We start from the raw sequence: 27,481 nt of genomic DNA, 5'->3' as shown, positions 1-27,481 counted from the left end.
AATGTCCTGGTGATGTTTTGTGAACAAAGAATCGGGTTACACTAACACTAAAAAGTTATTGCTGTCCAACTGAATCTAAGTCCTCTGGGCAGAAATTAATTGAGCCGGGCAGCTCTTACCCAAGAACAATTTAGCATAGGTCTATTAACTAAACGTTGCAAGACATTGATTGTACAATATAGCACGCTAAAGAATTGTCATATCAATATGTACATTTTATTACGACTGCCTGAACCCGCTTTGTAAAAGTCTTAGCTTGTTTGGTTATTGATTACTTCAATCATTGCGCTGTACCTCCTTTTTTCTATTTTTCTCAAACATCAAGTTAGTATGAGAACGTCTGGGACGCCTAGTTTTGAGCAATCGACGTCACCGGTTATGTCATGAACGTGGGAGTATAGCGGAGGAAAGAAGACTCCAATAAAAAGGTAAGAAGATTACATCATAAAAAAATTAGCCAATCGCTACAGGGGCAGTGTTGACAACTTGTGTTTGTCTTCGCAGACAGCACACACTTACATAGTACTGGCCAGCATACGCTACGATCAGTATTTTCACCAATCATAAGAGACTACGCTGCGTATGCGACGTGAAAAACAACTCAGAATTACATAACGTGGCCTATGATACGCTACCATGATGTAGACGCATCCATACAGGAAGAGGATTTTTTTCCATTGTTATTATTTCCTGAACTGAGCGTCTTGAAGTGAAATCTAAGGTTTGACAGTTCTACCATCCACTTGTACAAATAAATAAATACACTGTAACATAAGCTATATCTATCAGAAATTATATTACATTAAAATATGTTACTAAGGATCTTAGCTAATAGCTGGCTACGTTGTTTGTTCATGGCAATGTTAACATTAGCTAGCTAGACTAGCTGTTTTTAACATTAGCTAGCTAGCTAACAATGCTCGATACATCATGGATGCGTATCTAGTAAACCAAATGGCTGTTTTCATTGTGTTATTTATTGTTTTAGTTGCTGTATGACGGTGGGATATTTAGGATATTTGAATTTACAAGTGATGCTACTCAACTAGCTAGTTAGCTATTCACGATGTTGAATTCAGGCTCTAGTTACAGCTACCTAACAATGATCGCGGCGAGGCCGACAAAATATGTACCTAGCTGCTAAAAATATCGACACATTCCTTTGTGTGTTACTGATGTATTAAGCTATACATGTTGAGCTGCAAGCTCTAGTAACATGATTGTCTAGACAACTATGATTAACTCGCTATGGGTAACTAGCTAAGTAGATCCATTTTTAAATGGGTGTAGCTAACGTTAGCTGTCTGGCTTATGAGCTTGCTAGGACTTAAATGGCCTTTGGCGTATGTTTTCTTTGAAGTACGTTGTTGAAACGATTATCGAGTGTCTGGGCCTTTATTTCATACGTACGATATAGAATTCACAACCTAGCTGGGTATGTGTGCCTGCAGTGGCCGTTAAGGAATTATATTCTGTTTAGGTACGTGCTAACACAAGTTACAAGCCGTATTTGCTCCCCGCCATGGCGCACTGGTTTCATCGAAACCCATTGAAAGCCACAGCGCCCGTCTCTTTCAACTTCTATGGGGTGGCGGCGAGTCCAGCCGCAAATAAAATCTGCAAGTAAGTACGTCATTTGTGCGATTAATACGTCTATTTGCAGCAGTGCTACAACGATGCGCATAGGATAAACCGTGTTGTCGAATAATACTATTTGCTGTTTTCGAGTCAATATAGTCCAAGTATAACGGTATTATCATATTTGTTCTTTAGTGACTTAAGGATGACTCGGGCAAGGCTTTTGGAGATGTTCACTGATGTCACTTGCAATCCTGAGATCATGAAAAATGCAACAGATGCTTACTTTTCTCTTTTGCAAGGTGAGCGCATTAATTCATACTCTTCGCTGGTTGTTGACATTGTTGCCCAGCTAGTGGCTTTTACAACATGAAACTTTTCAGGTCAACAGTTAAAGCTACATTGCCATCTCTCACTATAAAATAATATATGAGGAAACGCGGCTTATAGTTTGTAGAAACTCCGAAACCTCACTCTGTATTGCTTTGTTGATAAAGAAATGGTGTAAATGTATATGTTTATGTTATGAACATGTATGCTTACCCGAGGGCCCAGTTTTTGAGGTAGAGAGTAATTATATCAGAAGGAAGCATTTGGTTATGATCTTTGTCTCAAAATAGGATTCATTGCATCCCTGGATGGTACAACACAAGAAAACAAGATGCGTTTTTTCCAGAACTTCAAATGGACAGACACTTTACAAGGAAACACACCAAGGTAATGCAGCATTAGTTAGCAGTACTAACAAAGATGCAGGCTTTTACAGTTTTAAATATGTGTCTTATCCAGTGGGTCACCTGTATTTCCCAAATCCCAAATCTGCGCTTGTCTGTAAGTTGCCGTAAAAGTGTAGTTTTGATAGCCATATATATCCTATACACAGCATCTAAATGACAAATGTGTTGAGATAGTCATATGTTGCAAAAAATTACTGCTGTACAAAATGGTGATTTAGTACAGTTAGACCTCTGGATGTCCTTTTTTTTTTTTTTTTTACAAATCACTGGGAATAAGTTAAATGATAAAACTGTAGCTGAGTTTAGTAAGAATTTAGTGTGAAGAAATAATATTGTTTTTATTGTTTTTGGATAAACCCCCATCCACACTCTTGTTAAATGAGTTGTCAACATGCGGCCATACTTAGCCATTCACAAAACAGTGTGGCATTTTTACCTTTGTAGTAAAGAATAGTCTTTGTACAGTATCTGGTTTGTTTGCGGTTGATGCAGGGTGCAGAAATGTATTATAGAGTGCATTATGGGATAGCAGACATCAGTTAGTGGCACCCAGTGAGAACTACCCACATTCTGCTTATTCATTGTTATGAATGCTGAGCAGATGCAGTACAGATCCTCAGCTCCAAACTGCCTGTGGAATTCACATTATGTAATGCCAACCTACAACAACAGGCACCTGCGACCTCTAGTGGCAAAGCATTGTATTTATTATTTGAGCCATAAAGGTGGTTTGACTGACTGTAATTGAAGTATGCTCAATGGTTGTCCCTTGACTGGAGCTGGTTTCTGTGACACATTACTCCCCCAGTGCCCAACAAGATGCTATATTTGAGCTGGTCTCCATGGCGTTTAATGTTGCACTTTGGTACACCAAGTTTGCCTCCAGACTCGCAGGGAAAGAAAAGTAAGTGTCTCCCTTTTAAATTCACTTTCTCACCATCAATATATTTCTCACAACCTTTTTTGCCTTTCTGAAAGCATTCAATTTTGTGCTTGTTATAGACTGAACAGAAGCATGTGGTATTTAATGTGTTAATGTTTACAGTTTCTTTTTAAGTGCGTTTGTTATTTCTAATAACTGCTGTGCTTTGTAGCGTAACAGAGGCTGAAGCAAAAGAGGTCCACAGAAGCCTGAAAATTGCAGCTGGGATATTCAGACATCTCAAGGTAACAAAGGGGATTGTTCAGTTTTCTCTAAACTGTTTGGGTGTATGCATAACATCATTCGGTGTCTGTGAACTATGAGGCCAGTGCAAATGAGTCCCTGGTGTACATCCCTTATTTCCTTATTCATATTTACATTTACATTTATTTACATTTATTTATTTAGCAGACGCTTTTATCCAAAGCGACTTACAAAAGTGCATACAGCAAGTATAGCGACAGTACGGGGACAGGATGTGTACAGTTCCACAATAAGACAGTTCTCAGCTGAGAGCAGCGTCTGTTTGAGGACACAGTACTATTAGATTTGTACAATTATAGCCTATAGGGCAACTAATACGATACACTTTCAAACGGCGGACTTCGACAACTTCAAACGGCGCAATGAGCGTCAGGGTAAGGCGGCAACAAGAGACAAATTTAAAAGCACAATTTAAAAAGCACAGCCATTTACGACAGCACTGATGGGCGTGGGGGGGCAGCAATTGTGTGCTGGGTCAGTCCAGGTAGAGTCTGAAGAGGTGCGTCTTCAGGCCCCGTCTGAAGGACTGGGGTGAAGAAGCTGTCCGTAGCAAGACCGGGAGTTCGTTCCACCACTGGGGAGCGATGTAGGCGAAACGCCGATGTCTGGCAGAACGAGCACCTCCTGCCTTGACCATGCAAGGAGCGAGGCGTCCAGTTGCTGCTGAGCGCAGGGGTCGGGCTGGTGTGTAGGGCTGGATGAGTTCTTGGAGGTAGGCAGGGGCTGTCCTGTTGACTGCAGAGAAGGCGAGGGTCAGGGTCTTGAATCTGATCCTGGCAGCAACAGGAAGCCAGTGGAGGGATTTCAGCAGGGGAGTAACAGTATCTGTGATGTCATATCTGTGAGTGTTTATTTAGAATTTTATTTTAGCGCAGTTCAGTGCACAGTGCCATGTCCCTTGGTGAGGCCAGCCTCTGTGACTGTGAGTTTGGAAGGTGACAGAGTGGATGCATTTCAGCTTTGTTACTAACAGAACAGGCTTTGTCTTCATCTGTATATCACCCCCCACTCCCCCCCCCCCCCCCCCCCCCCAGGAGGCCCACATTCCTCGTCTCATCACTCCAGCTGAGAAGGGCAGAGATCTGGAGGCCCGAGTCATCGATACCTACATAGTTCAGTCACAGGCCGAGGCGCAGGAAGGTAAGTTTATCCCAGTAACACACTACAGGTGGTCACTGATTCATGTTGGGGGATGCATTTCCCTGGAAACAGTGTAAATCCCATTCATGTTTCCTGTAGATTTACAATGTGGTCTAACATGGGGTGTGTCTTCCCTGCAAATATTCAAGTCCCCTAGCCTTATGGAAACATTAATTATGCACTGGAGACAAGGATTGAACAAGTCAATACGAGAACGTGTCAACAGACAGTTTTTAAGATTGTAAATGGGTACTGACAAAAATGAAGGTTGTTGAGAGGGAGGGGCAGGCCTGCCAGTCTCATCACCTGAACACATGGTCATATATGGCTTTACAAGGCCAAATTCCAGCAAAAATATCAATGTAAACGCAGAACATTATTGTAGAGGAGAGTTAGGTACTTTCCATACAGGTTTTCTTTGCCTGTCAGGAAGTCACGTGGCATGCCTTGGAGATTTCCATGAACACCTAAGGGAAAATGGCAAGGGGGGCAGTATGTATTCTGGCTACAACCCCATCTCTTACAGTACAACCTGGCTTCTGTTGGATCCGAAGTAGCTTCAGCCAGGCCAGGGTAATTGCAATTAGGCAAGCATGATGCAGTGGGAATAGCATCCAGCCTGTTATATTGATCCCAGTGATTAGCCAGCGTGGCACACATATTTTGCAATGTATTTATGCCAGGACTGTAACAGCTTTCATTGACACTGTATCACCCCTAAACCGGCGTTACCATAATCATCACCAGAGGTGTTACAAATGCGCTGAAATTCCTGTCTTTCTGGTCAGCAAAGCTTCATGTCCTCTGCTTCAAGTTGCACATTTTGAACCACGATTATCAATGAGTGTAATCGGAGAACTCATTCAATGCCCTGGGCCTTGTACCATGCATGGATCTTACTGTGATATTACACATGACAGAATTATTCAGCGGTCCCATTTAGGGCTGATATTACACGTGCTGAAAGTCAGTGATTAAAATTCTGTGTGGATGTTGTTGTAACTTGATGCAAATGTTGTCACCACTGTTCCCCAGGACCCAGAACAAGTATTCAGGTCACAGTCTCTGACCTCTGTAGTTGCCACCTTTCAGTGCTTTGTGTTATTGATACATTACAGGGGCTGTGTGCATTAGTTTTACTTTTTTTCCCGATCCTCTCAAAACCCCTTGTGTCTCTGTCAATATACGTGCAGCTGGAACTTTGGATTCTGTGACTGGTGAAAACATCCCTGATTTTAGCAAACAATATTCTCACTGTAATTATTAAGCAGGTGCCTAGATGGAACAGACATTTACTTTATACCAGTGTTACTGCACTGCACTTACATTCTGCTCCTTTCCCTCGTAGTGACCATTGCCAGAGCCATTGAATTGAAACACAATGCCAGTCTGATCGCAGCCCTTGCATTTGAGACTGCAAACTTCTATCAGAAGGCTGGTGAGTACAGGTTTTGTACCTGTGTGCTTCTTTGAAAAGGTCGAACTGAATCAATTACCTCTGATTTTGATACTACAGGTAAATTTACAACGTAACATCTTTATAACTGTGTATTGTGGTGTGACTTAAAAGACTGAACTGTTATTAGTGCAATAAACACAAACATAACACAGTCCATGTGATGACTGTCTCACAGAGTATGAAACATTGTGTCACCAGCACAGATGCACTGGTGATAATATTCCATTGCAGAATCAAGACAGTTTAAAAAAAAGATGAACACACTGTTTTAGCATGTAATAGGCAGCATGTCCTATTTTAACTGCAGGGGTCTTGCATGTTTCTTCTATGTTCATAGTCTAGTTCATAACATCACCATGTTACAGAGTGTGTTCCACTGACAGGGTGCAAATCCGTCTGTTATCCAGTGGTGTATATTCTGGTGCATTGCAGTCCCGAACTCCTCAGTAAAAAAATTCTCTTTGTTCCCACACAAATCAGCGTGAGCTGCAGCTTTAACAGACTGTATTCGCAGATCACACCCTCAACACTCTGGAGCCCGACTACAGCAGCAAGTGGAGAAAGTACCTGCAGCTTAAACAGCACTTCTACATGGCCTATGTAAGATGCACAGTGATCCTAGAATAAAACTCCGCCATTTATTCGAAACTTGTAACCCAGAGCAATTTGCAGAGTACATTTGAGATTCTATCACATTTTTATAGTTGGATATTTGCACATTGCTTTATATAGGAGAGTCTGACAAATAAATAGTAATGATAATTATTATTATTACAATAATGATAATTATAATAATTATTATAATAATGAATACCCAGAGCAATTTGCAGATTACTTTGGGCTTTTATCACATTTGTACAGATGGGTATTTGCATATGGCTTTGTGTATGTGGCTTTATATAGGGGAGTTTGACAAATAAATAATACTGATAGTAATAATTATAATAATGATAAAGGAAATAATAATACATCATTTTCCAACCACCTGATCTTTTGTTGTAGGCCTACTGCTATCATGGACAGACTCTCCTTGCAAATGACAAGTGTGGAGAAGCAATCCGATCACTGCAAGAGGCTGAAAAGTGTTAGTATTGATATTTCAGGTTGAAAGGGTTTCAGATGTGGTATAAGAAGGTCTTAAAACACTTTATTTTAAGGTCACATTCATTGACCATCAACAAATCATTACTCATAACAAATCAATGAATTTTTTTGGCCTAAATTAGGGACTCTTCACTCCACATAAGTTCTCATTGGACATCAGTTCATGATGTAAAGAAGTATTTAGCCTGTTTTAGTGTGATTGTTTGCGAATAACTGGCAAGGGGTGAGTGATTTCTGCTTTTTAAACATTATAACATTACGTTATTTTCAGATTCATGAATTCTCCATACAATTTTTTGCTTCTACAGTGTTCTGCTGTAGAATTTACAGATCAGATCTGGTGGGTTATAGGCAGTCCATTTCAGTGTTTTTGACATTTTTTTGACCATCTCTGTTTTGTTTTTTTTTTCTTGTTTAACTCCAGGCTACTCTAAAGCCGAGGCTTTGTGCAAAGAGTACCGTCAGACCAAAGGCCCTGGCACCACAGCCAAGCCCTCTGAGCAGCTCTTCTTCCTGAAGCTGGGGGGCTTGATCAAAAACACGCTGGAGAAGTGTCAGAGAGAGAACGGCTTCATGTGAGCACTGCCGCCTCCCACACTCAGTGGCGTCTGAGACGAGCCAAGCCAGCTAAAGCACAGCTCCCATTTTGTATCTTTAAAGATGGCTATCAAGGTCATGCTCGTAGGATTGAGCAACTGTCTCCTTACTAGAAACCTAGAATCCTTTTCCCCCAGTCTATGACGCAAGTCTGCCATATTATGAGCCAGAGCTTCTTATTATAGTAAACAGAGAAATGCAACACCACTGTTGGAGAGAGGAAAAGATCAGCATTCTTTTTCTGCTGATGACTCTCTAATCTCTTAAAGCCACTAAAGAATTATTTGGAAAAACACATTGTTAGCATCGATGCTACGCAGATTCACTCACTTCCAAATGATCTGGATGGCTCACCCCATTCACTGAACATGCTATTTAAGATCAGTAACGGTTCGTTGGTTATTTGACGTCTTTCTCACCAGCTGGGCTTGTGAAACTCGGCGCTGACTAACGGCAGTGATTGATGCATGTCGGTGTTTTTTCCCCCCCAGATACTTTCATAAGATCCCAGCAGATGCTCCCCAGCTGGAGCTGAAGGCCAGCTACGGGCTCGCAGAGCCTGTGTCCTTTGAGTTTCCTCCTGTCAGTGAACAGTGCACCCCTGAAGTGTATGCCACCTTCGACCTCACCAAGGGGCCCAAGGACGACAAGGTGCTGTTGATGTTATTAATAATTATTTGTACATTCCCGTAGGGTGCCAGGCTTAATATGCCCATCATGGCACATAGCTCAAATGCACATTTCAGGGTGGCGATAAGCTGCCAAAAACCCAATAACAACATGAATGAAAGTGAAGCTGAAAAACAGTATTAGAATACTAAGTAACTCAGTAATTCATTGTATTATCTAATATTTCTTGATAATGATAACAGTAGTTATTTTCTCCTCTATAATTGTAATTTGGGGATAGTTTTGTCTGAATCATATCATTATAAATTAAATCAAATAAAAAGAAAGAGCATGACCACACCCTTGAAACCAGCACAGATATGAACACAAATTCAGGTTAAGGAGTATCATTATGGTAACATGTGGTATCATTTTTGTGGTTTGCTACCTGAATTTGCTGGAGCTTCCAAAATTGTAGTTCATTATACAGAAGGAAAGAGCAAATAATGGTTACACCAAAATTAAGTGGCATCATAGCTGTAAAGCACACTGTCAAGTTACCTGTTGCTTGAATTTGCGTGCCCAAACAACTGGGTAACACTTTTGGTAATTTTGTTTCTCCTGCAGGCAAAACCCAAACAGGAGGAAGAAGTGAAGCCAGTGAAGGAACCAGATCTGAAGCCCCAGAAAGACACAGGCTGCATTATATCCTAAAAACGAGAATAAGGGTTCAGTTATAATACTGATTTGAAGCATAGGGGGATATTTCACATTGATGTGATACAGGATTTTTTTTTTCTTTATACAAGCCTGGTTTGGTCTTATTTGATAAAAATGTAAGAGTGGATTCAAGAAACATCAAACATGTCCACTCATGGTTCAGACAACAGCTCTGACACTCGAGTAACATTTTGCTGTTTTATTGTTGTGACCAACACACTACAGGTCATGGAGGCTATCGTTGATTATAGAGCTGGGTCAAAATTAACAGTTGATTAGATGATTTTGTAAATCAACAAGGAATAAAGCAAAAATAAAATTAATTATTTAACTGTGTACTAAATATTTCACACCAGTTTCAAAGTATACACTTTGTACTTTTTTTTCCCTGTAAAGGCTTTTATGATATTGGTCTTTTGTTGTATTTTGTTTTATACGCAATTAGTTTCATCATAATCTAGGTATTACGGGAATATTTTTTATTTGATTTTTCAGCAATTAAACATAGGATTCTTGTATTTGATCCCTTTCCATGTTAGGTTTGATTATTTATTATTCTAATGCACATATTTTATTATGCAACTGTTAATGACCAATGTCAGCCTTTCTTAATTAATATCCTGTCATTTGCGGGCGACAAAGAATCAGACTTCACTTTATGAGAAGCGTACTCATTTGTAAATGATTACCAAAACTGATTCAGTTGTAGTTTTCTTTGTTTGCAAAATGGGGAAAAGAAAAAAAAAGATTTACCAGTAGTGTCAATGCTGTTCATATCCATTTATCCATGAGGCTGTCAGGAATAGTGTGTTATAATAGTGTATTTTTCATCTGTATTGTATGTGGACCTCGAGACATGGGCCACATTGTTTACGATCACAAAGAGTGACAGTCTAGTTGTTTTAACAGTGATCCATAATGGTACATTGACTCAACTAAGGAATATGTTATGGAAGATCCTGTGGATTTTCATTGCAGTGATTGGCTGTTGAGACTAATGTCTGAATGCTGCAGGGTGGATCACATTAGATCTGCTTCTGATTTACTAGCTGGATGTTGTCAGTCTGGTGTCAGACGCTACTGGTTCAGATGCTGATCCATTTCAACAGACAAACAAAAACCCTAAAGGAATATATTGCAGTGTATGCTTCTTGTCTATTTAATCCATACTCTTAAAAGTGGTTTGTAATCTCCTGCATGCTTGTGCACTGTCATCTTGCAAAACCTCAGTGTAAAGCAGACAAAAGAAATGCTCATTGATCACTCCATTGATCACTGATTTCTCATTTTAATACCATTTTCAGAGCTGAAAATTGAAGTAATCCAATTGTTCTCCTGGCCATAAATTGAGGAGTTTTCATAACAATGGATCTGTGTGATTCGCCACCATTTAGAACACTCCTTTGAATCTGTTTTAAAACTGGCGAGGAAGTGAATTCACCAGTTTGAAATGCTGAGATCAGTGTTTAATTTACCTTCCTTACAGCATTAGACTGAATTAAATTTGTTCCCTGTTGTATGTCAAAGGAATATTATTAAAGTTCTTATTTGAAAGAACAATTAAATCCTTGCACTTTTTACCTGTAGGGTCTTCTTGTCACTTGTGGATCCATTTCAGTACCATCTACATCTCTGCTTAAACCATACTCATTGCAAGATCCTCTGGTTATTATTACAGTAACTGAAAGCATGTAGACAAGTCCGTTTTTAATTGAAGGATCAACTGAGTTCACTGTCATTTGAAAGAGGACGGCTTGGATTGACCCATTAACTTTTTTTTAACCATTACTACATATGAATATAGTATATGCTGTATTACAATGCTGTAAACACAAATAAAGCAACCAACCTCCTGAAATTTGTTGTTTGTTTGTTCCCTTCATGGCAAATTGTATTAAAAATGACGAAAAATTGAAAACTTAACTGCATTCTGATCGTCATTACAGCTTACAATTAAGAAATAGGTGGCACAAATGCGTAGGTAGGGAGCTAGAATTGCAGCAGCGAGGCCCACTTGTAGTGCTGCAAGGAGCAGCGCGATTCGCATTATCGCAGCCTGACGATAAACTCCTACATTCCTCATGTTGGGAAGAACAGTCCAGCCCCTGCGTATGTCGCTTTAAGAGTGAAACTGAAATGTAAAGTACAGCCATGACTGAAGCATTTACACGGTCACTCCCAGTGTCAGCGTTGTTGGCATTACTCATGAGCGCTAGTCTCTAACACACATGCGTATCAAGTGTCAAAACTGAAAGAGGATGCTTGAATCCGGTTTGTCTTGTCCAGATTTCTCAGGGCTAGAAAGAGTCATGGCTCTATGTGGGGGAAATTAATCTGCTTTGAGCTCAGGCACCAGTCGGTTCCACGCAGAAAATTGGCAAGACGTCTAAGGAATAAGAATGAATCTGGAGCAGGAGAAAGTAAGTGCTGTCCATGTTTGAAAGGTTGAAGGATAGAATAATCCGGTATTTTGTAGAGAATTTATATGTCTCTTTTGATTCAAAGCCGACAGTTAAACAGTAACGATGCATGTTGTTACATGTGTGCTTCTTATCTGCGTTGTAAAACATTGTCGGACAGTCCATCAGTTCTTCACGAGGACTCCCCGTCTGCAATCAGGGAAGCAAATGAATGTATTTCTTCACAACATAATAGATGACACTACTTTTAAAATTTGACATTAGATGTTACACAGACTCACATGACCAGTTATAGAACACCATAATGCAATGCAAATACCAGGATGTGTGTACACATAGTTTTTCTCGTTTTGTACTTCAGAGCTCCGATTCCAAGAGGTCAACACAACCTTTTCCAAACCCCTTGTTTAGCAATTATCGAACTGCACCTGCCCAGTCATCTAAGGTGATGAATTTATTACCACGAATTAAGCATAAATGGCAGCGACGTTTGGATCCGATACTGTAACGTGTTGAGTTCAGTCCCTGAAACACTGCTTGTGAAATGTTGTGCAGGGGCGTGCAAGGTGTTCGGCGCTTGGAAAGCAATGGAGGTAAACGTGTGCATTCGTATTTACCTGCACAATAGAAGAAGAAAAAGCAGCAGGAATGTGTAAAGTAAATCACATGAAAACTGCGAATGTCATTCACACAGTTCTAAAGAAGCTTCCAGAACTCTAAACGTAGTGATTAAATTTGCAGTTGTTTTGCGGTCTCCTTTGTCATCGATGTGGAGTGAGAACTTGTTCTTAAGAGAAACGGTTTTCAGCATGGATAGAATTTGTTACAGCTGTATCGTTTTGTCTCCTGTGTTAGATTTGGAAACTAGCTTTATCATAGAAATCATTCTAAGGCATTGCACCTCAGTTTCTTTTGCGTTGTTGTGGAGCACGTTCCTCACTTCAAAACCTGGAGGAGAATCCAACCGGCTGGTTTCCATGTAGCCTGCAGACTTGTTGGGGGGTCAAAAATCTTGACAGCTTTAGTCAATGTATGAGCTGGTTGATTGAAACGCGTTTCATTTTTGAGTTGATCAGACGTTATGCTGTGAGTTTCTTTTTTCCTGCAAATTCGTTAAATAGCTTTGACACATTGGCAGTTGATTGTTTTGCCCGTGCTGTGCGTTTTCTGAGCAAGTGTTCAATATTCATTTGACAGCCGTTCAATTTTGCATTACATTATTGGCATTTAGCAAACGCATTTTTTACATGTTACCATTTGGATATTTATTTGAGGGAATTTTGGGTTAAGTATCTTGGGAAACGGTACAGCAGCAGTACCCCGGAATCCTTTCGGTTGTGGTTACAACTGTTACACTGTCGGGCCTAAAACATGTCGACGAGGATGGGATTCGAACCCACGCGTGCAGAGCACAATGGATTAGCAGTCCATCGCCTTAACCACTCGGCCACCTCGTCATCTTGCGATTGTGTTATTTCTTTCGTGGATTCTGACGTCAGGACTGTATATACTGTGCTATATGCTGTGATTAACGAGAGCTGTTTCTTCAACCCTTTGACCTTCAGCAATGGTTTGAACTCTGCTAACACTATGGCATTTGGTGTTACATTCATCTCAATGTCCAGAAATGTGGGATAAAAGCTGACGTACTTTGAACAGTACCCCGGAGCAGAGTACCAAGTGTCCCATCCAGTTGCATGTGGTTTAGGGGGTAGTTTTACTGCTAGAGAGAAACTTCTCTGAAATTCCATTCCTTGGATGGTCCATGTAGCACATTATCCTGCTCGGACAGTATTTGACAGCATTTATTTTGAAAGTGACAACCAATTTGTCAGCTTTAGGAAAAGACCTTGACCATATACTGAAGTGCTGCTATGTGGACATTGCAAGTTCAATGCACTGAATTTGGATATGAGCCTTGGCCTTGGAAGTCTTACTGGATGTGAGTGTCTGCCAAATAAATATGTGCATTATTTTCACTTGACAAAAACCTTTCATTTTTTTCTGTTCCTCTGTTTGTATTTTATTCCATTGGTTTCTAGGTGTGTTTGTCAACTCCGTTTTCCTACAGTCATGAAATATTTTTTCTCCGATTTGGCTTTATTGTACTGTTATTTTTTTTTTTTAAGAATGAGCACGTATGAATAATGATTAATTGCTTGAATAATGATAATAACGCTCTGCTGCTGCCCAAATATCTCCCTTGTTCTCGCGTGGAGGAGACAGATTTTGGGGGTGCGTCTGTGTCCCAGCAGAGAAGGGTCATCTACTTTGCTAATGGAGAGACTCTGGAGGAGGACAGCAGTGATGAAGAGGACAGTGCACCCCACAGAGAGCCCTTCACTGACGCTAAGGACCCAGTGAGTGAGCCAGGGACTTACAAAGGCCATGGCTCCGTCAGCTTTTCTCTTCCACACTTCCCTCTACAGTTCCTGTTTCTTCCTTTTCTTTACTTTATTTTTATTGGTTAGGCTCTCTTTGCTGTATTAATTGCTGTTTTAAGTGCATTATTATTTGTAGTAATAGTAGTAGTATTACCTAATTAGCTTTGTTCTATTTATGCCTTAAGATGATAAAACATGGCATTCATTAATTGTTGTTATTATAAAATCTGGTAGAATGATGAGCCAGGATGGGACGGATGACTTTTTTTGTCATCATTATAATGTTCTTTTGTTCCCTTAATGTTCTTAATACACTTTTAATATCTCAATAATATCTCTTACTTCTGTTCTTACTGAAACATGTGTATAACAGGTAAGATGCACTAGTGTTGTTATGGCTCTACTTTTTCATTGTAGGCTCAGCTTTCATGGAGGGAATATTCATCGTTTTTGTGGGTGAAATTCGGAAAGAAGTCATTACGGAGTGAGTATATGGCAACTGCACTTCTTTTACATGTCTGTAGTTTTCTATTTAATCTCCCTCAAGAGGAAGAAATAGATAGTACTACAAAAGTAGTACTGCTTTGGAGGATAAGCCCCAATATTAAATTGAATCTAGAGGTATCTCCCAATCGCCAGCTGAGAAAATTTGCACTCACTTTATAGTAAGTATAATGTAAATTAAATATTCTGTATTTTTTTCCTATCCTTCTTCATTTGGTCCTAGCCTGTGATTTTCTAGGGGAGAAACTGGCAAACCTAGTTGGGCTTAACGCGGCCAAATACCAGTATGCGATTGACGAATATCATCGTGATAAGAAAGAGGTATGTACATAATAAAAATAAATCAGGTACAGTTAGGTCCCACACATCAATACTCCAAAGGCATTTATGGTGTACCAGTGAAGGAGCCAGTAGTAATGTGTAAACTGTGATTTGTATTAAAATACACACTATCTTTTGAATTTTTTTTTTAACTCTCAATATGCTGTCAGTGATCAGAGACTTGACTTGCTTCATTCACAGGGATTGAGGCACAGGGGTACTGATGAAGCCCCTGCATTGGAGAAGGGGGCAGAGAGACTGCAGCTTTCCTCACAGAAGAACACAGATTATGGGACCACGAGTTCGCTACGAGCTGCTGGGCCTAGGGCCTCCCCCCTCCATACTAAGCACAGAACTGCAGGCTCACATAATAAGGGCTACCTGGAAGATGAACAATAAACTATTGTGTTTCCTGGAGCAAATGACCAAAGTAAATAAGGCGCCTTTTCAATGCATACGTTTTTACATGGGTTTGCCATGATTTTTTTTTTTTTTTTTTTTTATCAGTCTACAATCTTACCCTGTATTTACATCAGAAGTAGCTTTTTTGAGCAAAACATTTATAGAAAAAGATTTATGATATGAATAAATGGTATACATAGAGTAGAAGCAAATGAGATTAAATTAACAAATAAAAAAGTGAAAATGGCTTTAAGAAATTATAATTTATCCCATTTTTGTATATATATTGATATATTTATTTGTCTTTTTCCTTTTTCCTAGCCCAAGCAGAAGAGATTACTGCTTTTGTCTTTTTGCCTGGTAATCATAAGGACCACAACCTACAATGCATCGCTGAACAGCGAATGCTATGACCGCATGATGTCATATCCTGTAAAGTCCAGCCAGATGTAAAGTTCAGCCAGTTCAGCCAGTATGCCACAGATGGGCATAAATGCTGGACTTCTGCAATATCCAAGTCACTGTACAGAGACTTGATGCCTTACTGGATGGAACCAATTCCCAAGCTAAGTCTACAACTGCATTGGTTTGAAGTAGCCATTGGCCTTTTTCTCCTTTGATTGATACTGCACAGATGCATTGATCTTCACAGTATGGGGACTGTCTGACACAGAGCTCTGCATTCAATACTGTGCAATGTTCTTGGTACCAAACATGAATCCATGTGGTTCAAAATGAATTGGAGATTTTGTTTCAGCCATTAATTTGCACATATAATTATCACTTTCATGCCCTCATTTGCTGGCTTGTCAAAGTGTTTTTCTTTTCCACACATGGACAAGATCATAACAATAAAAACTCTGAGCAAGAAAATGACAAATTTTAAAAAAGGCTCATACACTTACTATATATCTCTGAGGTTAATTTTAATTTAATTTTAAGTTGTGTTAATGCTTTCAATTTAACCGTGTCTTCATCAGAAAATGATGGAACACACGATTGTTTGCTGGAGATGTTGAGGTGCACTTGACATTACATAATTTTTTTGCATCATTACATCTATTTTTGCATGCTCGGAATACCAAATAATACCAACATACCAATTAACAACTTTCATGATACTTTAATTTACTTATATGTGTACCGATGCTCACCTAAACGGGGTTATTGAACGCAAACGTGTTATTGTTCATAAGTATAAACCTACCCAGAAATAAAAGCTGACATTCTTTACTTTTGCCTCACATTCATCTTTTGATATCACATCAAAATTTTCTTACATAGCAGAAATGACTATTTTTATTTCACTCTCCCTGTTCTATACGCAAGAAAGGGAACAATAGTATAACGAATACTACCATTGTTAATTTACAAGATTTTAAATGGAAATGTTGGCAGTTTTACGGGACATTTAAAAGAAAAGATGTTAAAATACAATTTATGTTGATGATCAGTACTTTCAGGAAAATGTTCCTTGTTAGCTATTTTATGAGTACCTACGTCTAATCAGAAAGCCTGATACGAAGACATCTGTGCGTCAAACTATTAGTCATCCTAATGCGGGCCAAAAGTTTTCGACGAGGATGGGATTCGAACCCACGCGTGCAGAGCACAATGGATTAGCAGTCCATCGCCTTAACCACTCGGCCACCTCGTCATGTTGCAAAGAGCGCATGACTTTAAGGATTTTACTGATCCTTTCCTGCAAAAGTCTAGGAGTACCTGAAGTCTCCAAATTCTATCACCTTTTATTATGTATTTCTGTTTGTAGTATATTGATGCACAACTACCAAAATGTAGATGAGCACACGCTAAACAGCCAAATGTGTAGGTATAAAATGTATACTCTCACTTTCCAACAAGGTGCGAAGACCGATGATGCACCAACCTTGCGTTTTGTTTTACCATCTTTGCTAGACATGTGGAATTTGTATGCAGTCGAGAACAGAAGCGTGTGCTTATAGATATATGAAGCATGGGAATCCACTGGTTTTGCTAAATTAAACTACGGTGCATAACAAATTCAATAACTAACTGCACCTAGCTTGTTTGTTGCTAATTCTGCCTCTTCGGATCGGACCAACACAACCCGAAAGCCGATTGGTTCATCAACTCTCTAACCCCGCCTTTTTTCTGCGTCACCAGCGATTGACGTTGCGGCAGCTCCTCTGCGCACAGGCGCACAAGCCAGTAACCATGCTCCGAGGGTGGACGAAGACAAACGGCCGGATCATGGAGGAACGGCTTATAGCTGCGGTGGCCGATTATCCTGAGCTGTACAACTCCACTTTGAGCTCGTACAAGGACGCAGATAAAAAGGCGAAAGCGTGGAGAGCTGTCAGTTTGCAGGTGGAATTACCTGGTAAGGGGGAAACTTGAACGCGCTCTGAAAAAAGGAGACGGGCAGCCAGCAGTGACATCACGCTTGATTGACGTTTTGATTGCTTTGTGAAAAGAACTACCTTGCTAACGCTAGCAATGTGTTGCTAAATAAACATGTTGGAGAAAACGCAATGCTCAGGAGTTTGTAGTACGTAGTAGCCACAGACACAGACAACTACAGATATTGGGGAATATAGACATGTTTCTTAATATCTTTATTATCTGCAAAAGCTTTTTCAGAGGCACTCTTAGGACGCAGCGCTAGCACCAGGATTGTGCTTATGCATAGCCAACCTTGGCTAACGCTTTAACTAACCTTAGTTGTCTGCTGGATTAACATTGGAATGGCCATTTTTATCTTTGTAACAACTATTTGATTGTGGTTTAGCGAGTTAGATAAGTAGTTACCTAACTCGCTGTAGTTATTTTTATTTGTCATTATTATGGAACCTTGATGCTCGGTACCTAGGCCCAGTTGTTTTAGTGTTAGCTAGCTAGCTAACCAGCAAGTGATAGCCTACCTAACTAGCCTATCTAAGGATATTTAATACATTTATTTAATACATTTCAAGTTATTGGTAAAATGGTTGTATGGAGAAACGCACACTTTAAATGTCGTATTGTAGGCGCACTAATTGTTTGAGCAAATTCAAATTGATGTAAACAAGATCAAGATCACTGGGGTAAAGTTAGTTTTGATATTAATATTGAGTATTAAAACCCTCTCGAAGGGATTTTAAGGAAAGAAAAGTGGGGTTTTATATTACAAAAATTCAATAGCTTCCAATATAACTGACCTACTCATTCAATACCGAGTGTGTTAGACGGTGTACGTCAGAAGGGTCAATCTATGGCAATTACATTTCTGTAAAGAATGTTTTATTGATTTGTAATATTTGCATTACAAAACAATCAATAGCTTTCCATAAATAATCCACTCATACAAAACCAAATGTGCTGGAAACACACAAGGAAGATCAGTCTGGTGAATTAATATTTGAAATGTGTGTTGTTTTTTTTTTTTTCTGAATCTTTTTTTAATTTACTAGAAATGAATAGCAACAGTCCAGCCCTGTAAGTGTAAGCATCCTCCTAAGATGTGCAAGACATCTTTGGCTTCTTAAGTTTGTAGCTGGTGTTCAGGATCCAATGGCCTCAAGTGGATAAATGGCCATTAAGACTTTGCCATACCTACACATCACTCTTAAACCAATTCATGTTTATTAGTCAGAGGATCTGCAAAGGATGACACTATTATTGGCTGACATTACATGTTTTCCTTTTTTTCCATGTTTGGCTTTTTAACTGTTAAAGGTGTATATATACTATGGTAGCTAAAATGTACAGTGTTATTGATTTAAGGAATAGTTTTCACATATAATGGAACTAAATGGTCATTGAAATGTAAACTTTGAAGTTATTGTTGAAAGGCTGTGTAAATACTAAGGCTTCAAGATGACTGGACATTCTTGACATGTTAATTTTTTTTATTTAGCTATTTTAAATGCTATGACACACGTAAATACATGTCATTGACAGCTTTCAGGATGGATTTCATGATATGAAGCAAAAGGCTCTCACTGAGATTCCGTGTTTTTTTTCCTGTCTATAATGATGTTTGGATGTCTAAATGGATGTTGTTGTTGTCTAGAGGAGGATTGTCGGAGGAAATGGAAGAGCCTGAGGGACATGTTCATCAAAGACAAGCGGTCGGAGCAGCGGAGGAGAGCTTCGGGCGGCATCCACCGCAGCTGGAAGTACAGCTGGCAGATGGCATTCCTCACGCCCTTCATCCAGTCGCGGTCCAGCCACACCAGCACGGCCATGGACGAGCTGGACGAGGAGCGGGACGAGGAGGAGAAGGACGAGGAGAAGATGGAGAACAGCAACCCCAGCTTCGTCATCCATGAGATCGAGGGCGAGCACAGCGAGATGGACCCTCCCGCTGGCTGGCAGGGGCCGCGGCGGAAGCGCAGGTGGCAGGTGGACGGACTGGAGGGCGCGGAGGACGAGATGTTCCTCCTCAGCCTCGTCCCGTACCTGAAGAGGCTGCCTTACGAGAAGAAGAGCGCCATCAAGCTCAAGTTCCACCAGCTCCTCTACGAGGCGGAGTTTCAGTAGCTGACCTGTGCGGCTGACGCTCCTCCTCCATTCAGCACACCCTTGTTATAGCTGTTCGAACAGGACTCGGCCCTTTAGCATGTTCCACCCTGGTGGTGATACCAGAAAAGTCAGGACAGTCAATCAAAAAAAAAAAAAAGCCAAACAGTTGGAGTGGATTACTGTGGTTGCCTTTTTTTGATGACCTGTATGCAACACGCGTGGTGGACATCGTCCTGCGTGTTGATCCTTTTCCTAACTTTGAGCTTTGTTGCATCGGGTAATGCATTTCTGCTGTGGTGGGCTTAGCGGGATGCAGGGAGGGAATTGGGACATGGCTGGGGGGCAGGCCTGTTACTCCCTTTTTTCTGGCCATGGGTGTTTCAGGAATAAGCTTGTGAAGCTTTAAAAAAAAAAAGCTGTATTGTTGCTTTTTTGTTTCATGCACAGAGGAGTGAAGAGAAAAAAACAGTAGAGCACACATAAAATGGGCTAAAACTATGTAAACAAAAAAGAGGTAAATGAATTATTTTAGTAGCGCTCTGTATTGCTCTCCCAGATTTAAAGTTGCCAGACATGGAATTAGCTTAACTTGTATAGGTTTTGTAAGCTTCTTAGGTTGAACAGACATGATATCAGTGGAACGGCAGATTTCCAGTTAAACTGAGACACTGAGGCCGTAAACATGCCAATTTTTAATGTTTCAGAATGTTGTGGCATAACCATATGATGTCTGTGGTAGCATCAAAATATGGCAGTCATTTGGTTTGGGATCATTGACATGACATTTGGAAAAGGTCACACAGATTAAAAAGGCACCAGTGACCAGAACACACGCACAAATCAGCAGCTCGGCGGCACTTTGTATAAGCAGCGTCTATGGCAAGGGTGTACTGTGTCTGATTTTTAACATTTTGGTTTGTTTTTATGTGTATGGAACTGTTTTTAGGTAGAGCTACTGTAGAAAGGTAGATTGCACCCAACTTCGTATACCTCAGAAAAAGTCACAGAGGTCATTAAGCATGAACGCTGGAGACTGAATAAATGACACTGCACCCCTCTCTGTGTACCTGATACTGGAGAATCCTTGCAAGTGGGTGCATAACTCTGTGTTCAGGCTGATTTGATAAATTAATCTGCAATTACATGCCTGTGTTCAGAATTCCTACCAACAGCCTTTATTTGCATTTCTCCTCTCACTTGCATTTGACTGTTCAGTTACTTCCTGAATTAACTCCTGGACTGACCATTTTATCTTTATGAAAGATTGTGTTTGTAAGTGATTTTATTGTTTATCACTGTCAAACGTTTTGTTTGAAAGGCTATATGTAACACACAGTGTAGAATACTTAACAGAGAGCGGCGTTTTGATCTTTACCTTGTTTTTATTTCTTACATTAAATGTGTCCATGTGTTTCTCACAGGAATCTGGGATGAAAGTATGATCAAAAGTCTTTGTACTTGCTAATCACTCTTTGTACTCAAAATAAAACATGTTAAGTGTTGTACCACGATTTGCAGGTGTATTGCATTTTGAGCATATTTTCATGTTGTGATTTTATGCTACATACCACAAGATGGCGCCAGAGGACATTGTATGCTCAGGCTTGGTCTATGATGGTGATGCTACAGGTTGCTATCAGGAGGTTTTCCACCTGTGGCCTTCTTTCACTTGTACATGTTTTCATATGCCAGTTCTTAAAAGGTATCTTTTTACTATAGGAGGAACTAAATTTAGAGTTAAATATTATGTGATCAATACAGCTTGCATTTGTAGTGAGCTTCATAGTGGCTTTGATGCTTGGATTGTAAGATATAATTGAGGAGATGCCTGTGCTGGGTACAGGTAAACATTTCTACAGACCATAAATTCATAAAGGATTTCCCTCTGAGAAAGAGTTGGGTTGAATTTACCAACCATATAATTAACAATACATGAAAAATCCATGTACTGAATGCCTGGCAAAACAATCTGGGTCTTATTTTCAGATGCATAAGTTTTTCTGAATACTTATTGAGACATACTGCTTAAATAATTGTCAGGTAAATTGTTCATACTTCCTCTGCTGGAATTACTCTTGAACAATCCTGGCCAGGGAAAACAAAATGTGCTATTGATATGAAATGAAATAAACTTGTTTATGCTCCTGAATGGTGCTCATCTGTCAACTGGTATAAATTTTGACATTTTGCAAACAATGTTTGTATGAAGTTTTTTTTTTTTTTTTTTTTTTTCATTCTGCACTTTGCCAATGCTTGGAGATAGATCCAGGATTATGCATTGCCCCGTACTGTTACATTGTCCAAACTTTATACGAAGTATTTTCTCTTATTCAGGGCAATTTAGTTTGCTTACATTGCTTACATTCAGGGCAATTTAGTTTGCTTACATCTTAATATATCCATTGACAAACCCATATATTTACTAAAGAAGTTCAGGATAATATTGCTGGAGGGTACAATGGCCAGGGAAGCAGTGTGGTAACCTTTCGGTTACAAACCCAGTTCGATCCTACTACCTGCCTCTGAAAACATCATGCTCTTTGTGGGTATGATCTACCTTTATTTTTCTTAGGTATGTGTTTATGTATTATGACAAAGACAATAAATCACTGACTATATACCTGCTGACAAAGTCATCAAATAACTTCTTCAAAAAGTCAAATGGTAAATGTACTAATCTCATATGACACTTCCTTGTGAAAAGATTATTAGAGTATTGAGAGGAACACACTAGACTTCTGTACAAAAAAAAATCCCTGTAGGGGCACCCTATTTAACAATAAACTAAATTCTGATTCTGAAGTGTTTGGTCTCAAATGAGCAGTTTGAAGACAGCTCACGGTAAGAACACTGATGACTGGTGTCAAGGAGGCAGTAGATATTAAACGATCTTGTATCACGTGTATTTTTGAGTTCTGTTCCTTTGGAAAAATTGATTGCCATTATTCCGATTACTTCCCATGAATAAAATCTGAATTAGAGAATGCGACTACATAAATATAACTACTTGCGTTAATAAAGGTGTCATAGAAACAAAAGCATAAATGAATTTCAGTTAATATTTTGGTTGAAAATAGACGATGGTAGCATCGGTGAATGAGTGTCATGTGCTGTGTCGTACATAACAGGTACGTATTCCATGTTGATTAGTGTTGGACATACGTAGTGAATATTGTAAACGATCGAAAACGATTGTGATTGCAGAATATCACTTGGCTCAACATCTAGTTCGGTCTACATTATCTCAGTGTTACGCGTGCTAAAAATCAATGCAGAGAGATGAGACAAATATCTCATCTTCATTCCATCGACTGTAGCTACACACCAGCCAGGTCACTGTCGTGGAATTTCAGGACGCCTGGTCGCCCTTTCCCCACACACCTTTTCAGACTGCACCGAGGCGCCTGTATTCTTATCGCTGTGTAGCCTACAGTATGCTGTACTGCACTTATGTGTAGCGTGTGTGTGTTTATTGAACCATGCGTGCACTATTGAATACAACGCTGCGTAAGGGCTGACGCATGTTCGGATGTCGGTTGTGCTCCGTAACTACCGTCTTTCACGCAACTGACACACTTTTTACTCGTTTGTAAGTAATGTAATAAGGGCGACTCTAATATAACTCATAAATGACTGCATCACTTTTAAATTCAATGCCATGATATGTTGTTATCAAAAATAGTCCGATACATTTTAAATCTAAAAACATTATAGTATATTACGGTATAGTATTATATTAGCTAACGCATAGAGGCATAGGCCTACAATCGTAACGTGCAATTTTCCTTCAGTTCAATCGTGGTTCCAGAAATTTCAGCTCTGGTACAGACGAGACGCTGCGCTCTTCACAAATGCGCATCCTTCTATGATTGGCTCAGACGCGTCATATGGGAAAATTGGACCAAATGAAGACGAGTGCGCGTTGTTTGCGAAGGAAGCATCGACCAATCCTGTCTGGCTAAGGTCTCTTGCGATGCTTTGACGCTACATCCCGGGGCCTTAGAAACTGAAAACTGCAAAAGATTGACGAAAGGCTATGGTGCGCGACTGTGTCATGGGGTTTCCTGTCTTCAGTTCAATCGGGAAAGGACTCTCATTATTTAGCTTTATTCCCACGGATATCCACTCGTGCAAAGATTTACTCACAAACATTCATGAAGTATGCCTACGTTCTGTTTCGCAATCTCAGCGCCCGATACGTGAGGCCTCTTTTACATCCACGATAACATGCTGAATTTAATGCAATCGGCAATTTAAAGTGGTGTGCTTCTGAGGAAAAAGGGTCTTAATCCAATACAGAAATCAAAGTGTTCGGCATAACTATTCAACGTGCAATCACGACATGCGATACTTAGAAGGGGAATGAGTTGTGGCGGCTTCGTGCGAGTCAAGAGGAGAGAATTTCATCAGTACTATAGCCGAATTGGTCCAACGCCAGTCCGCAACCCCCAAAATCCACGGCGATCTGGATGACGGAAGTAATCGCTACGTTTGCCCACTTGTTCTCCGTTCACTTTGGTAACTGCAACAAGCGCACAGACGCCGCGGGAGTTCACTTCCTGTTTGATTCACGCAGCCAGAAACCAAACCCGACACAACACACTCAACAGGGAGAGACGCAGTGAGCTGCTCTGATTCAAACCGCAACTCTGATTCCCGGGTTTGATGTAAGGCATTGATATTACTTTCCCTCTTTTTATGTTGATTCTTAGTTCTAGTTTACCGCAGTGCGTACGGTTACTGATTATGGATGGCTAACGGATTCCAGTTTGAGACAGTTTTAGCTTTCGCGCTAACGTTAAATGGCTTGGTGTACTAAATTGCTAGCTCTTGTTTCTTTGCATATAAAACCATCTGATTCTGTTGCGCATAGCTAGAAATTTGACTTTCCACCAGCAACTCTCTGTCTGTCTTGCAAGCCAGGCATCTAGCTAGCTACCAAGCTATGAATGTGATTGTTTGTTAGCCAGCTAGCCAAGTGGCTCGGTGGCTGGGGAGTGATTTGGTGGCTAACTGGCTTGGCTAGGTAATAAATAAGCTAACTAACTGTGGACCTAGCCAACGAGGTTAGTCAGCTAACAGTACTTAGAAGCGTCGATTACGAGGCTTTTCTGTTTCTTTCTTAGCTAGCGAACAGCCTGCATTGTTGCTGAGTTATTGAATTGTATAGCTTGTTAGCCAAGTAGTTGGACAACCAACATTCACATTCAGAACCAACAAGAAATGTTGCAAGTGAATGCAGCGGTACTCACTATTAGCCAGCTAGATAAACACGACAGTTAGTCGGGGTTTCTTTGTTAACGTTTGCTAGTTTGCCAAGTAACTGGCTGCTGCTGGTTTAATGCTACAGTTTGTTAGTTTGGACACGTGTTTCTGAATGAACTGTAACTAGTTACCTACCTAGGGAACAGTTTGGTTAACGTTAGCAGTCTGTTATATTAAGGTTGCCGTACGTCGTTCGTGTTTCGTGTTTTGTGCTAGTGACTAACCAAACATGGTCGTTAGCCAAGTCACTGTCTGCATAGTTTTGGTCAGTTTCTTGTGATTATTTTCATACGCTCACAATGAAAAATCTGGAATCTATGACACATTTTTGTTTCCATGATTTTATAGTGGTCCACTAGTGCTTGGCTAAGTGCCATAGCGTTAGCCAGCTAGCCAGTCAGCCAAAGTAGCTGTTGCAATTGTAATTGAATAACAAACATTGAAAGATACCTAACGTTAACTGAACAGTTAATTCAGATCACTGTGGTTTGGTACATATTATTTTAAATTTGGTATTAATCTGATGAGTGTAGACACATATGAAGGACAAGGACATTAAGTGAGTCATAAAGTGTGATTGCTGAAGATCAGTTTCTTAAGTACTGGCTTCTTTTCTCAGTTAATGTTGCCTGCAAGGTTGAGCTCGCTAGTTGTCTGTATGGTATATTTTTCATCATCTTGGCTGACCAGCTATCTGCCTTCCTGAAATTTTCATTTGACTTATTTTGCCTCATGGTACAATGCAAACGATTATTTTAAAAATGGCATGTTTCAGTACTTCGGTAGCTTTTGAAAAGGACAGTATCTTTTTTCTTGTGAAACTGATTGTAAGTTCTTTATATCGGACGCGAAAGCTATGGATATTACTGGTAACTCTCAGCTACTCACATCCACAGACTGCGCAGTTTCTCCAGATTGGTGCCACTGTTCTGGGCCCTTGGGGTTTTGCCATTTACTGCATCCACTCCCCAAAATGAAGTTATTGCTGGCCTCCAAACTTTTGGCAAACTCCCAAATAGCCCAATTTAATCAGACACGTCTGGTGCAGCACCAAACATGTTGAATGTTTTGTTAGTGCTTTTGTTAGGGGGGGGGGGAAAGACATAAAGCCAAATATGCATGCTGGCAAAATCTAAAAAGAGGGTGCGCAAAGCATAAGTGGAAAAACGTGTGTTCCAAGCATAAAGAAATAAGTCCTGTTGGGACAGGGGCTCTCTTTTTCTGCTTTATGATTGCCTTGTACCCTTAGAACTGTAAACACTGCAGGGTAGAGTTTCTGTGGGGACCTGCTACCCCTCTGAGTGCAAAGTCCTCCTCTCAGAGGACGTGTTTATCATGTTAATCTTAAAAGAATGACATTCAGCCATAACCCAGAGGGGCGAGGAGAAGGCTGCTTTGCTGGCTCTCCACAGGTCTGTTGTTTATGAGGTTTGGTGTGTGGGGCAGTGCGTTTTGTTGTGGAATATAAGCTAAATGAATGTAATGTAATGCAGACAAAATCCATATCATAAAAAGGAGATCTTCGGTCGCACACTGAACCTGCAAATGTACATATACTGCTTTCATTTAAAGTGCTAGACCTTCTATATTTAATCCCCCTCAGCTGATGTATTGTCAACTTATGTAATTTTAAATCAGTGCTGTCTAGTTATATTTTGCTGTTATATGAATGACATATATGGTGTGTCTTAAGTGTTGTGAAACTCAAACCCCTTTGTCACAGCAGTATGTTGGGATTTTTTTTGGGCAGACGTGAGGCACAACGTGAGCAAGAGCTAGGTGGCTTTGCCATGGGGTGGATGAAATGGTACTGATCTGCAGTTGAGGCTGGGGCAGTATGTCTCAATGTGATAAGTGAGCTACAGCCGCCTCTGTCCTTTAGAAGGGTCATTTCGGCTGATCCGGGGGCTTCTGTCTGGCATTCCTGGCCGCTTTGCTCAGAGGTTTTGATCCCCTCCAGAGGTCAGCGGAGTGTTCTTTTTTACCACAAAATGAAAACAATGGAATGAGACAACTGCTCGGAGAGACGGGACAAGGAGCCATTACATCATACGGCAACAGTTGCAAAAACAGAGCAAGTTGGTTTTGAAAAGCTATATCCTGTGTAGTGGTAAGGGGAAAAATGTCAGACAAGCCGGCTTGTGTGAGGTGGATCTATATGACTACTTCTGTAGCCTGAGAGCAGCATCTTATCAAGTCCGATCTCCCCGCCAGTCATTAAACATTATATCCTTCTCTTGCTTTTGTCTGTGTGGTGTTTTTTCCGTCTACTCAGTAAAATTTTGGGGGTTTTATTTTAGCCGGCGATTCTTTTTTGGCAGACTGGCTCATCCTGTAAGCCATATTCTCTGAAGACAGGATTGCCTCCCTGATTAATTAGCCTCCTTTGTCAGCTTTGTTTCTTATCAGTGGGTCAGAACACCAGCGGAATGAGATCATGCTGTTAGCTGCTTCTGTGAGATTGATCTGAAATTGAGTCCAGGATGCGGAGACGAGACGCATTCTTCACACGGTTGTGTCATTCTCACTGATTCTTTTTTTCCGCCAAACTTGCACTTAACAAACAAAGC

General features: G+C 40.3%; 4 protein-coding genes and 2 non-coding genes across 7 annotated transcripts in view; 4 read left to right on the top strand and 2 right to left on the bottom strand.

Moving 5' to 3' along the window:
- The first annotated feature begins 634 nt into the window (after positions 1-634).
- Positions 635-9,480, top strand: brox (BRO1 domain and CAAX motif containing). The gene is made up of 13 exons (XM_036549867.1): positions 635-721; positions 1,481-1,623; positions 1,774-1,880; positions 2,199-2,295; positions 3,124-3,219; positions 3,410-3,482; positions 4,536-4,641; positions 5,990-6,079; positions 6,615-6,700; positions 7,103-7,184; positions 7,629-7,779; positions 8,293-8,452; positions 9,038-9,480. The coding sequence occupies exons 2-13, from the start codon at positions 1,523-1,525 to the stop codon at positions 9,122-9,124; spliced, it is 1,236 nt and encodes a 411-aa protein (XP_036405760.1). The 5' UTR covers positions 635-721; positions 1,481-1,522; the 3' UTR covers positions 9,125-9,480.
- Positions 9,481-11,370: 1,890 nt separating this feature from the next.
- LOC118792555 (protein FAM177A1) lies at positions 11,371-16,380 on the top strand. Its single transcript, XM_036550434.1, has 6 exons — positions 11,371-11,550; positions 13,770-13,910; positions 14,352-14,418; positions 14,662-14,759; positions 14,961-15,189; positions 15,483-16,380. The coding sequence occupies exons 1-5, from the start codon at positions 11,530-11,532 to the stop codon at positions 15,156-15,158; spliced, it is 525 nt and encodes a 174-aa protein (XP_036406327.1). The 5' UTR covers positions 11,371-11,529; the 3' UTR covers positions 15,159-15,189; positions 15,483-16,380.
- trnas-gcu lies at positions 12,926-13,007 on the bottom strand. The gene has a single exon. It is a non-coding gene; the product is annotated as a tRNA-Ser (tRNA).
- Positions 16,381-16,736: 356 nt separating the features above from the next.
- trnas-gcu lies at positions 16,737-16,818 on the bottom strand. Its single transcript has one exon. It is a non-coding gene; the product is annotated as a tRNA-Ser (tRNA).
- A 543-nt stretch (positions 16,819-17,361) lies between these two features.
- Positions 17,362-21,064, top strand: LOC118792515 (MADF and BESS domain-containing protein). Its single transcript, XM_036550387.1, has 2 exons — positions 17,362-17,523; positions 19,195-21,064. Exons 1-2 carry the CDS (start codon positions 17,394-17,396, stop codon positions 19,662-19,664), a joined length of 600 nt encoding a protein of 199 aa, XP_036406280.1. The 5' UTR covers positions 17,362-17,393; the 3' UTR covers positions 19,665-21,064.
- Positions 21,065-23,893: 2,829 nt separating this feature from the next.
- The window catches only part of disp1 (dispatched homolog 1 (Drosophila)), a 74,600-nt gene continuing 71,012 nt past the window's right edge, over positions 23,894-27,481 (top strand). For both annotated transcript variants that reach the window (XM_036549681.1, XM_036549680.1), the window contains exon 1: positions 23,894-24,313. The gene's annotated coding sequence lies outside the window, so the exon portion shown is untranslated. The remainder of the gene's footprint in view (positions 24,314-27,481) is intronic.

This window comes from Megalops cyprinoides, chromosome 17 (genome assembly GCF_013368585.1).
Source record: "Megalops cyprinoides isolate fMegCyp1 chromosome 17, fMegCyp1.pri, whole genome shotgun sequence".
NCBI classification, from domain to species: domain Eukaryota; kingdom Metazoa; phylum Chordata; class Actinopteri; order Elopiformes; family Megalopidae; genus Megalops; species Megalops cyprinoides.
This window is presented reverse-complemented; position numbering and strand designations above follow the sequence as displayed.